The sequence below is a fragment of the Vicugna pacos genome, chromosome 9 (genome assembly GCF_048564905.1).
Source record: "Vicugna pacos chromosome 9, VicPac4, whole genome shotgun sequence".
NCBI lineage: Eukaryota > Metazoa > Chordata > Mammalia > Artiodactyla > Camelidae > Vicugna > Vicugna pacos.
In genome coordinates this window covers 29370937-29384680 of record NC_132995.1, presented here as the reverse complement: position 1 = coordinate 29384680, position 13744 = coordinate 29370937, and the positions used below count along the sequence as shown (strand labels likewise).

The 13744-nt window shown below is 35.9% G+C and overlaps 1 protein-coding gene and 1 pseudogene across 3 annotated transcripts in view; both read left to right on the top strand.

Annotated features, from left to right (window-relative positions):
* The window catches only part of LOC140698316 (MFS-type transporter SLC18B1-like), a 485714-nt pseudogene that overhangs the window by 401837 nt on the left and 70133 nt on the right, over positions 1–13744 (top strand).
* TOX3 (TOX high mobility group box family member 3) overlaps positions 1–13744 on the top strand; it is a 102408-nt gene that overhangs the window by 69905 nt on the left and 18759 nt on the right. For 2 of the 3 annotated variants that reach the window (XM_031680584.2, XM_072967357.1), the window contains exons 2-3: positions 2988–3053; positions 7067–7321. In XM_031680584.2, the coding sequence (XP_031536444.2) occupies positions 3009–3053; positions 7067–7321 (300 nt within the window). In that variant the 5' untranslated portion in view covers positions 2988–3008. The remainder of the gene's footprint in view (positions 1–2987; positions 3054–7066; positions 7322–13744) is intronic. The other variant, XM_031680585.2, reaches the window with a different exon arrangement.

The following is a 13744-nucleotide window of genomic DNA, read 5'->3' as shown; positions in this document are numbered from 1 at the left end:
TCGGATCTGTTCTTACACAAAACAAGTAAAACAAGATTCATAGGTCACATTTTAAGACAAAATAAATAAAATGAAGCAAGCATTACTAGTTAAGGTAAATCCAATGAAAAACGGTGTCCCTTTCTTCCTAATCAGGTTCACCACCACAGTGGGGTGGCCAGAGTTAGTAAATAAAAACAGACGACACTCAGTTAAATTTGACTCCCTGATAAATAAAGAATATATATATATTAGTATAAGTATATCCCAGATACTTCATGGGACATACTTATACTAAAAAAAAATGGTTTATTTGAAAGTCAAATTTAACTGGGCATCTTGTATTTTTTTTTTTTTTTGACTATCCATCCACTCTAAACTAGGGGCCCAGCCACCAGGGCAGAAGGAAGACAGTTGCCTGCAACAAGTCAACGTTTGAAGCCATCTTTGCCGAGGAGGAGATATTTTACCCCAAATAGAATAGAGACCTTTGCTTCTATTTGAAATGATTTATAACTGTTCCCGCCAGATCGCCGAGTGTTTCCAAATTAAAAGCCATTAATTAAGGCCTTATAGAGATACAAAAGATATGCAAAGAGTGCTTTGTAATTCCAGCTCAGTACTTCAGGTGAGGGCTTTTCAAATTACGTGCACCACTGGAGCCACCTGCCTGAGTAACCGCGGCGCGGCCGTCGCCTGGCTCATCAGCGCACCGCCGTGCCAGCGTTGGTACTGATTTTTCTCATTTCTCCAGGGCAAATACTAATTAATGGATACAATTCACAGCTGATTAGCTGTAGTTTCTTCAGTAATTACATTCGCATACTAACTGTTCAGAAGAGGATTTCTAACCCAGTTCTTATTTCACTCTAAGCTTAATTTGTTTTTTGAATTGTTTAGGCCCTTAGTTTAATAGCCATTTTATTTTTCTTTGTTGTTTTAGGTGCTATTAGATAATAAGTGAGTTTCATCTTAAAAAAAAATGCTCTCTGATAATGAGCTGTTTGCCTTAAATGGATTTCTAATTCCCCAACAAAAACCTACATTTAAGTAACAGTAAAGTTGCGATATACGCTGTCAGGAGGTTGGGGGAGGCAGGTACGCGGAATGCACATCGTGACCCAAGTTCTCACAAATATCCAAAAACAACATTTGAAATGGAGCCCCGAGATCTTAATCCTGGGGTCATTAATTCATCGAAAAATCCCGAGACAGAAACCTATCCATTTTCTTGCATATATTTAACATTGTAGAAAAATAGGGGGAAATGTGTGTGTGTGTTTGTGTGTGTGTGCGTACATGCGCCTGCTCACGTATTTGGTCTTTTAAATCTTTAAATTATTTTTAAAACACTTTATTGAGGTATGATATGGACATACAAAAAGCTACATATTTACTGTATACAACTTGATGGGTTTGGCGATAAGTCCACATTTGTGAAGCCATCACATGTTTTTTTTTTGATACCACGTCCCTTCAGAGAAACTAGATAAAGGTCTTTCTTAAGCTCTAACAAATACATCTTTCAGAAATCCTTATAAAGACACTATCCAAATGAATCTGAGGGCCCATTGTGTGAGTGTGTGTTTAGGTGTCATTTTACAGGGTGGGATTTTGCTTCTGTAGGCCTTAACAGCCTTCTGCAGCCATTAGAGCCTCCCTTATAAATCCTGCTTAGTTCTTGGATCCCTGACATGATAAAGTGTAGCATGTCAATCCCGCTTCTGAGCAGGAATCCTACAGGTTCAGTCAGGGGCTGAGCGCCTCCCGGAAATAAGTGTTTATGGGTTTATGGGGAGGGGGATTATGTGGGTCTTTTTTATCTAGTGTCTGTATCTACATTTATTCTCTGTATTTGTCTGTCTATTTGTATCTATCTATCTACCCATCTTCTTGGGAAAATTGTGTCTTTTACTTTAAGGAATTACTAGCTTGCTCTGTTTATAACAGAGAATGGACATATACATTGCACCCTTTGGAGACCAAACCTATGTGTTATTTGATGCATGAAAAGAAGGAAATAATACACTTTAGAAATAGAAGGACATTCTTCTACCATTTAAAAATCATGAAAATAATATAGCTGCAGATAATTATGCTCACAGAACCTTTCCGTATTGCCAGACTGATAACAGAATGTTTAAAGCAACACAACGTGCCTACTTAAACCATCTGAACCTGAAAATGCATTTCTGCCAAAATCCAAGTTTTACATTTTGATAACAGGTCTCTAGAAGTAAAGAGCTTATGTCTGAAATGCTGATACAGTCTTATTTGTGGTGGTATGAATGGGCCATTGTGTTAGGGAATTAAATAAAAATTGCTGTGTTCATAGGATCCTGCTTATTTTTTAAACCTCTTTGCACGTATTGTTACATTGAGGGATTAAATGCCACTGTTTTCAACAGCGCTGATGGATATAGATACCATTTTAAACTCTGTTTGGAGATTTTAAAAATATTCCTTAGTCTTATTATTTATTCATATTCCTGCCACACCCCCATTCACGAGAAAATAGAATTTGAGCCCTGGGAATTGGATTCTATTCCCTTTAATTCACATTTTAACCTACCCACACTCGTGACAGCTGTTCTTGAAAAGTCAGCTATGAAATCCCAGCATGCCTGAAAAATGTGTCAAGGTGATTTTCTTGGAACTCTTTCCCTCCTAACCTCTGACGAATGCCAGTTCGATAAACAACACCCACCAGTGACCAGTTGGCCAAATGTTTGTCTACCTTTGCTATTAGTCTTGATGAGAAACAACACTGTTTTCTAGAAGGATCACGTTAGCTTAACTCTGTGCTTTATTTTCTGAGGGAACCAGCCGACGGCACAGCTCCCAGTGCTCTGAAATCTGTCACAGTTCACACTTGGTCCAAGTCAACCCCGTCTCCTTTTATCTCGTAACTCCTAACATTCTTTCCAAATCCCATCTGAGCATTATGTTAACCACCAGAATTCTTGATGATGCCTCATATTAACGTAAAACAATCTGTTTTCTTTCAGTTTGGAAATAACAACAACTACATGAACATGGCTGAGGCAAACAACGCTTTCTTTGCAGCCAGCGAGGTAGGTGTCTGTCTTAATGTGTCTGTTCATGTTTCCTGTGTGTTATTTAGATCATTTAAAAAGCTTGAAGGGAAAAGCCAAGTATCAAATTTATCTCACTCTTACGTGGTACAAGGTAACGACTTTGGAGGAGAAATGAAAAAAACCTATTGGAAGAGAAAATAACCTGACAGGTCTTTATCACTTGTCTGTAGGCTGTCAGGAACATTAGTAATTCACACACACACACATACACATACACGCCTCTTAATGAAAAGAATATAGATGCAAACAAAAGTAAATATGTAAGAATCTATCTATCCAAACTATATTACATCTAAGCAGATAAGAGGTTTTTCTGGAAACTTGGATGGAAGGGACTTCGAATAGAAAATATCTAAACTTCACATAGCTCTGGGGATAATTTCATTAAGTCGCCATGGTTTGGGAACAACCTGACAGATTGGTGTTACAATATCTTGGGTCTTCAGTGGGAGTGATGTAATATGAGTGTTTTGGGTTGTGTTGGATCCCTACAGCTTAGTATAGTGCCTGGCACATAGTAGGTGTCCAAAAATATGTACTGAATGAATGAAGGAATGAATGGGTGGGCATACTCTACGTCTTGGTCATAGCTAGGAAAACAGGGTGATGGAATCTAAAGGCAGCACCTTGATGGCTCTGGGTTTGTTTGCAGTTAACTAGTGAACAAACGTCTTTTTGTTGCTGGTTTTTTTTTTTTTTTTTGCTGCATTCCCTACTTTGTGACGTAGGACTGTTGTCTGGTCTCACTGGCCTGCCTTCCAGGAAAACCTCGATCCTGATTAGATCAAGCAAAGGGTTTCCGAAAAAAATCGTAGACTCTGAGATTTAAGATTTGAAAACAAGAGCAAGCAGAAGCGAAATTGGTCCAAATAGAACATTTCCTCTTGTGGTTCCTGTAATAAAAAGTCTTCATTTTCCAAATACATTCAAATATAAGAAACTGAACCAGCTTGACCCCAGAGAATGAAAATCATAATGGCTTCGTAAATGATCTCGGTACAGGGAAGCAAGTGGTACGAAGGAAATTAACTTTGAGAAATTATGAGAAAAAGTGGGGAATTAAGAATTACGGGTGTTCGCAGATTAATCATTTCTGCAGTGACCGTCATCTCTCAAACCAAGAAGACTGCCCAGATAAGAGAATATTGTTTGGCACTGGCTGCTGTGTTGTTTGTGATAATGAGCACAAACCCCATCTGTAAGGACAACATGATGTTTCATTCTGTAGGATTTTTTTCCCTACATTTGAATCAAACATTGATGAAAGCTCTACTGCCAGCAGCTGTTCAGAGACAATTTAATTCCAGCTGTGATAATTCACCGTGTCAGACATTGGCTGTTATATGTTGATACAACAGTTCTCCAGATTTGCATTTTTATCAAAAGGAACAAATGTTTTGAACATTTCAGTACAGATGGTATTTAACCATGTACATACTACTTTAACATGCTCAAGGTAAACACTGAAAAGTCAGTATCTGTAAAAAGTAATCGTATAAACTCTAACTGATTAACCTGATATTGGTCACAAGGCTTAGTTGCAAAAGTCAATGTCTTTTTTGGTTGATACCTTACTGGGTTATTTTTATAATCTCGGGTAACCAGTGTTTTGATTCCCCTTTTCTCTAAGAAATGTTTAACTTTATGTTTAATTTATTACGCCTCTTTAAAAGTCATTTAAGCTTGTAGCATTTTGTTAGTTAATATAATAGAATTTTATGGTATTGTTTTATTAGGTTATGAAATAGTAATATATTAAATTCTAGCTTAAATTAATTTTTCTTAAAATATACTGGAGGGACATATTATCTCTCTCGCGCGCTCTCTCTCTCTCTTTATTCCTTAACAAAAATAAAAATGAAAAGCTCCTTAATTTTGACTGCCCAGCATAAGACATGCTTTATGTTAAAGAGGTAATCTTAAGTAATGACTTCACTGTACATCTTTTCTTGAACAAAAAATAAAGCCCAGGTTAATGTTAATGTACTACATTATAGTATGTGCCTAATTTCTCAATCACTGCATTAAAAGTAAATTTATTTGTTTTTCTTTAAGATGTTAATGAGTGCAGACTAATTCAGGAAGACTCTAGGTTTGATGCTGTAAAGTCAGAATCGTGCCTGAAACCAACTGCCTTCACATAGATGTTGCCCTGTAGACAACACAACGGGAACTAGGCTACTCTGAGTTTGAAATTCACACATTTGCTTTATGTTTTCTGTCTGTGTCATGATTACCCTGACCATTTTTAAAGGACTTTAAATATTTATTGAAATAATATTTCAAGTGTTAATTACAGTGGTAATGAAAACAGCCAAATGCCACATATCAGGAATGAGTGTTTATCCGTATTGTTAATGTGATATGTTAGATTTCATTAAGCAGTAATGGGGTAGCAAATGAGTCACAAATTACAGTTGCATCTGTTACTAGACCGCATTAGTGCCAAAACAACGGCAAACGCAGCCATAGGGTTACATTCATTAGCCAGCCACGCTCGTGGCCCGTTCATCCCTTTGTGTTTGAGAACTCAGGGTACCACAGTAAGAAATTGACATCTTGGGGGGTCATTGTTAGAATAAATTTGTCAGAAAACCTAATATATCATTCTAGCTTTCAAATGTTATTATGCTCTCATGTTTTGCATCTATTGAATCTGCTAAGAACCTCAAGATGTTCGATTGTCCTGCCATAAACTCCCATTGCTTATGACCTCTTTATTTCTGGCAAGATACAAATGGCAGTTGACAGGTTCTGTATGCAAGACATGTTTTTTTTTCCCCTTGAGTTTGTTTCTGTTTTCTCTCAAGTGGTTATTAAGTTATATCATCATTGATAGCTTGAAGAATGATGGTTTTCAGCTCTTAATTAGTTCTCTTAACCAATTACAGCAGATTCAAATGGTCTTGCACCAACTCATTCTTCAAAAAATATTATTAATAATAAATGAACTATAATGTTGACCCTCTGAGCTAGGAATAAAAAAAAATCTGAATGGTCCACCCCAACCCCTGCACCCTATCAAAAATAATATTCTAAACGTTGATCCCTTTCCCCACAAGATCCAAGTTCTGTTTTAAGAAAGATAGTTAATGTGGTTCAGCAGGGCACCCTTGATTTACGTCGCAAGGCCCTATGTGGAAACACTGAGTATCAGTGAAGAAAGCAGTGCATTATTCACTTAGGTCTTGAGAAATAACACTTGGTTAATAAATAAGTGAGCAATGTCGGTGGAATTAGTACATTTCTATCAACATACCCCTGTGCTCATCCTATAGTCTTTAAATGTTGAAGACTGGTAGAAAAATGATCTGATGAATGCATATGAAAATCTTCATATAAAAGAAAATAACTCTTTACAGTTTAATTAAAAGCCCAGGGTATCTATGCTCTGATAATCCTTGTATAAAACGCTGTATTCCAAACAGTAATAATTTCCTTAGAAGCATTCATTGCACTTGGGAGTAGACCGATAAGGAAATTAAAAAAGCAAACCATACATTTAATATTACTTGGTTTCTATATTGTGGCAGAAGGTAAATATGTGTAAATGTTCACTTCTGGATTAATGTTGTGTGTGTGCGCCACAAAATCGTCAGCATTTTATGAAGCATGTGGATAATGTAAGCGATTTGAGCTGTTTCGCTAACATATCAATAAAGTGGCAATTTGTTATATAGCCAAATCTAATGTCGCTGGTGCTCCAACTAACAACAAAGACAGATGTTGTTAATTAAGTACTCATTAAAAAACTGTTAATACTGATACTCCATTAAAACCATATGATAATGAGACTTAAATCTTTAATCAGAATGATCAGCAAAACTTTATATATGGAAATCTGTGCTTAAGACATTTTCATTTGAGAAATAAATATTTGGTCTAGCTATGTAGTGTTTTCAGGCAAAATCCCTCTTTTTTTTTTTTCCCTCCAAGGAGAAATACTTGGGAACAGAATATGAAGATATCTCTGTTTTGTTTCCTTCCAGCAGACGTTCCATACACCCAGCCTCGGGGATGAGGAGTTTGAAATACCCCCGATCACGCCTCCTCCGGAGTCAGACCCCGCCCTGGGCATGCCTGACGTGCTTCTACCTTTGCAAGGCCTCAGCGATCCGTTGCCTTCCCAGGGAAGTGAATTCACACCCCAGTTTCCCCCTCAGAGCCTGGATCTTCCTTCCATTACCATCTCAAGGAACCTCGTGGAACAAGATGGCGTGCTTCATGGCACTGGGTTGCACATGGTAGGCAGCATATTTACTGCTTGAAAGTGCGTTGTTTGTTGTTGGTACTTCTCAGGGTAAAGATCTGAGGGCCCGCGTTGTGACGCAGGTTCAGACCTGTCTACTGGTGGACGAGGGGACTGTTCTTTCTAGTGCCGTTTACATGCAGGTGCTGGATCAGTCCCCAGTGCTGGACCAGAGGATGCTGGGTCAGTTGACAGTCACTTGAAAGAGGATAACCCAAAGATCCTTCTGGTTTGAAATGACTTTTAAGAAGTCTGATTCATTGGTTTGGAAGCAGCCAGTTTTGGGTTTAACAAAGAGGTGTACTTGAGTTGAAAGTTTGCCCAGGAGAGATTTTAGAAATGAAGGCCCTTATCAGGTGCCTAGGCCTTTTGCATTTGCTGGATTATAATGTAATGCTGATGATACATGATTTGCTCCTACCTAAAATGGAATTCAAACTGTGATACAGAGAAAGGGAAGAAGAATAATTGCTTATAACCAGCAGAGGAAAATAGAGAGCAGGTTATTGTGTGAAATATACCTAATTGTGTTATTTATTGTTGTGAACATCAAATAAGGCACTCCAGAGAGCCAGGATTACTAATGCAATAATTTTGGTTCTATTTTTCTTAGTGTGCAATTATAGTCAGCAATCACCAGAGTAAATCTGCTTTAAGTATTTTAAACTCTTCTGCTGGGATTGTTTTTTTTCACCATAGTATATAATGCATTTGTGTCTTATCTAGGTGAGGTACTAAGCAGACATTTTAAAACAAGATTAATAGTTTATAGGGCTTTTTTTTTTTTAACCCTGATAAAATGAAACAGATGTGTTGATATAACAAAAAACAAATCCTATTGGTTGTTTACATATTTCTCTGCACATTATGACCATGCCAGTGATGTTTATTGGTTTCATTGTTAATTCCCCAGATAACAACAGATGATTGCAAAATATGTAGTGGATTAGCGGTGCGAAAGATTCAGTGTGCGCTCTGAAATACAAGATTACTTTCCCAAATAGGATTGCGGCACCATAATTTTCTTTGCCTGTGATCTTTTGTGTTTGAGCTGAACATCAGGGTTTTTATTTTTACTTTTTCTGTCAGAAAAGAATGCAAGGAACAGTCGGGAAATGGTCATTAAGTATTCATAAACGTTCCTCGCCATCGCAAATAATTGTTTCCTGTGGACTTTCTTACATTTTTGTCCCTTTGACACTAGGAGGGAGGGTTCTGTCCTCTGTCCTTCTACAGTCAGGCTTGCAGTGTTGTGCCTGGAAAATAATAAAAATAAAAAAGGTGTTTAGTCACCAAGGGAGTTTGCCCAGGGTTCACCATTATTCATAGATGCTCGTGAGGCTCATTTAAGTTCAGGAAATAGTTAAAAGACCATATAATGCATGCTAAAATGTGTGCTTTATTAAATTGGTAAATATTTATTAATAATATAAGAATCTGCCTTTAAATTAAACATCTGATGAATTACCTTGCCTTAAAGCTATAAAACTGTTATTGCTGCTATAAAAAAGTGTAAAGGAGGCATTTTGACTATGAAATTTCATTTCATGGTCAATTGAATTTACTATATTGGAAAGAACTAAAGATGGAATCATAAAATAATTATGATATTCACATACACTTAAAGAACAATGCTTCCACGGACTGGCGTTGGGAAAGAAGACTCAATTTTTAATGCTTCTTTTGTAATGTATTGCTAATCACTAAAGCAGTTGAATTATTTCATTGATTTTTAAAAGTCTAAGTACTTTAGCTAAGAGCAGGCTGTTGTCATGGTACTTACATGGACCTCATCACATTTATTGGTGCCTTTCTGAAGTTTTGCTGAACCTGAATGATATTTATTTTGGCTGGAAACAAACTAATCTTGTTGAAAATTCTAGGAGAATTTCACCTTGAAGAAATGTCATGGGATTTTAAATCACAAATGTTGGAAAAAATAAAATGTACCAGGACAGAATTATGATGAATACAATGTGTCGTTGGCTTTGTTCTATGTACTACCTGACATGTTCACCTATAAACTTGAATTCAGAATCGCCAGAGGCATGGTTAAAAATAGGTTATGTCAAGGTTCTTCTATATTTCCCTCCGGGTACGAGGTGGCTGGCTACATCATAATGCTCCACAACAGCTCCTCGGAGATTTCCCTTAGGAAGGTCACCAGAAAAATAATAAATAATACTTTATACATCATGCATTCGGCTTCCCAGTGTGCATTGGCTATTTTATACCTTATGCAATAAGGAGTTTTATTATCCAAATGAATGACTGTCGGTTAAGGAGGGCTATGGTGAATTAAAGACTATCATATAAGAAGAAAAGCCAGCTTGTTTATGTGGTATTGAACCAGCTTTTCTTCAGAGCGTCATTGGTTTTCCTTTAGAAAGAGTGACAGTTTGTCACGTAACCGATTAGCTACATTTTTTGTTGGCAACAAGCACAACATGTTTATCTTCCTTAAATTTATGCCATTATATTTAAAAAAATAGAAAGTGGGAGCAAAAAAAAAAAAAAGCTGGGGAGGGGAAGATTAAACAGAGTCTAATGATTAGCATTCCTGTTTCAAAATATGCAAATAATGCCCTGGTATTCAAAAGCAAATTGTTGGAAAAAAATTGAAAGTCAGTGCAATTGTGACTTCAAAGAACAACCTTGATTTGCTTGTTGTGGATATGTGTGTTTTAGAACAGGATGTGGTTGGCAAGTCGAAATCTACAGGAATAGTCTGGCTAAAAACGCTTTACCTCTAAGCATTATTGTCAGTTCAGATGATCATCTGGAAATTATTTTAATCTACAAAAGATTGCAATCCTAAAAATCTACAATGTGCGCTCCAAAGGGTTTTTTTTTTAACACCTCTCTATAATCTGCCCAGCCTGCTGAGTAGCATTGACATCAGTAGTACATCAATTTCAGAAAGTGGATTATTTTTACTAGACAGCTATTGTGACATATTGGGTCAGTCATAAATGAAAGATATTCATGCAAGCATGCAATACTTGTAATGAAGTCTCACTCTGACCTTCTGTATGATTGATTCTGTAATTTAGTTTTCTCAGGCAGTGCCTGAAATGAAATGAAATCATGTTGAACAAGTTTTGAATACCCACAGTGCACCAGGAGAAGAAAAATCTGCAGCCCTAGAGGCTTGAGAGAGAGCAGCTGAACGATTTATCTCTATGCTATTATAGCCTTTGCCAGCATTCAACATTTCTTTTTTTTTTCTTATTTGGCTTAAGTACTTAATTCTGCAGGTAGCTGTAAATGGGAAAATAAAATGCTGTTCAGATTTAAAATGACAGGACAGGAGTATGTGCAGGGGACTGATAAAATATCTTGAATAGAACTGACCTTTCATGTAGCTGAAAGTTACTGGGGGATTCATCCTCATAATTACCATATAGATTATTTTTATTTCTTTCCTGCAATGAAACATTTCAGAGAGCAGTAGTGCTGATTGAATGAAAATTGAACTTGTTAACATTCTTTTCAGCTTAGCCTGTTGTACATAACAGAAGGTTAGCTTTGATGAATTTCAAAATTCTCTTTGATATCCGAGAAACAGACAGTAAAATAATTGTCTCTAGTCTGATATTTTGTATGTCCCCCAAAAGAGAATTTATAAAACACACTGATAATTCACATACTTTTTCTTCATGCATTATAGTTCATGTTTAGAGGACCAACATATTCTGTTTGATATTGCTTTGGACTTAATTGTGATAGCATATGTTTACAGAAAATGCTACTGGTGCTCTGGTAATATCAAACATAGTGTTAGAAAATTGAAAAAGATGGGAGTAAGAGAAGTAAATTTGAGTATGGTAGTTTCTGTACCTGTTAAAAAAAGAGAAAAAGAGAGAAAAAAATGTCCTGTAGAAGATATGCACACAGAGCAGAAAATATCAGCTTTTAAAATATTCACAAAGCTCTTAAGTCATAATCCAGAAAGATATTATTTTTGATCAGAAAAATGGGAATACATCAAAATAATACTTCTAAAATTACCAAGCTTATTTTAGAGGTTTTTATTTTTCATACAGTCATTTAGAATGGCTCTAATTTTGAATTATTTTTGTTTTCACAGAATAACTTTCATGTCATTTTTATACTTTCCAAAAATCTTACATTAAGAGAAATAGTAGACTTTCAATTAATACATTGTTTCAGCAATGTTGCTTAATGCGTTACAGATAAAACAGTTATTTCATGGGTCATTAATGTGTTTAATGCGTGGAACGTTCTATTAAAACAAGCCCTTATTATTGTTATAGACATGTTCATTGCCATTGTCAATAGGGGCTGCAGAGCTGAATTCCACAGGGTGATTACCGCTTATTCAGTTGGGGGGACCAACAGTTTCTCATACAAACTGAATGATGACTTCAGTAATGTTTATTTTTGGTCAAGTTATGGTCAAAACCTATTTTTATTATAAGTTACCAATAGAAAAGGTACGACTTACATGAACAAAATAGTTCACTTTGAATGGAACGGGACCTAGCTGTTCAAAGTCCAAACTATAAAATAGAAACCCTATTAACTTTAGCAGATATTTGCTGAGCACCTACTAAGTGCTATAAATTGCTCTTCATCATTGCAGACTGATCGTTTAGAAACCTGATTTCTTGATTAGTAGTGTCTCTTCCACGTTGTACAAAAATTCAGACTGATTACTGCTTCAGAGAGGCATATTGTCCAAAGTCAACTTTAATTTAGCTGTTACTACATCTGGACAATCATCTGCCAAAAATACCCAAACTGCAGACATTTTACCAGCTGCCTTTCTTGGTAGAGCAAATAGCCTTGTACAGTACAGAGCTTAAAATAAATACTCTTTATTCTTGGCCTATAAAGACCTACCGACCCTGAACATCTGAATGTTGTCTTTAAGGTTGAGTGAACCTTAGGATCATGTATTGAAGTAGGAGCATGTTCCAAACTTCAACTAAACCCAATTAACTCTTGTGAAGTGTGACAGCTGATTACTCGCTTGATTTATCACGTTCCAGGAAAAGTGTTATTAAAAAGTTAGGCTATGATTTATTTCCCTGTTTCTTGTTTTTTTTACCACATATAATGCACAGTTATCTACTCTGCTGTATTGACAGGACTTCCCTGGGGTCAGGGACAGTAGAGACAACATTTTACATCACTCAGATTCCCAAGTAAAACTGGCCCGATGGTTCGGACAGCTTTTAGAGGAATGAGAGTTACTCTATGTGCCATTGCCTCACTTGCTTTTATTCACGGCCCTTGTCGCCCTTAGAAACAGTCTCCTTTGCTTGTTTCTGTCTCGTTTGCTGTTAGCACCCTCAGACCTGGAACAGTGTCTGGATTGGAATACACTAGGCTCCCAATAAATGCTTTATTTGTCCAATATATAGATGAATGAATGAAAGGACCATGAAGGAATATTTATTTGTTGTGAAGTGCATACCTTGACTACTTAAAAATGGAGGGGAAGGGGTTTAAAGTGCAAACAGCTATAAAAATGGAATTCCTCTTTAAAATCTTAATTTAGGACTGAATAAAACAAACATGGAGTGGACTCCTTGGTAAAACAAAGAAGTTACAAGGGATGTGAGAAAATGCTATTGTTTTATAATAAACTCCTGAAAATTTTATTTTGCTAAGAAACTATTAATTAACTTTGGAGAAGGCTGTTTTTCACAAAACTTTCATGTGTAGGTATGTTTGATTACAGCCCTGAGAGTAGTTATTAAGTAAAAATTACCTATTTCAGTGCAGATATTTTGATGAATATGAAGTTTATGGTATGTAGGTCTGTAATTATCATTGGTATCCTTTTGGCATAACTGTATTTGTTTCAGGTTCTATTGGGGTTAGGAATACCCTAGCTAGGCATAAGTATCGATTCATTGTTTACTTGGTAATAAAATTTGAACATTGCTTTTGGACATAACTAAATAATTGAGCATAAAATTACCTGAATTTCCTACTTATAGTTCTTTGATATTTATTAATACAAAGCAATTTTTATTACTGATAATTGTTTAATTACTCCATTTCTCAAGAAATATTGATTGAAAAACCACATAGTGAAAATGTATTGAGTCACACTCCCTAATATATTTGGGTTATTTGCTTCTTAATTAGATGTTATCCTTCCTTAATGAAAATCTACCATTGGACTGTTACAGAGGATATTTATTTGTAAATATAGATGGAAGGTACATTAATAATAATAATAATAATAATAATAATAATAATATTTGAATATTATATTTTTTAAAGTCCTCTGTGATAAAATCAGCGCAGATGGAAGTAAGCACTGTTGTGTTGAGTGAAAATAGATAAACTAGAATAATGGGTGATATTTAAAATTTTTTAAAAAACTGGAAAGCTTATATCTTATATTTGTAAAAGAAACAAAAACACAATATAGGCGGGT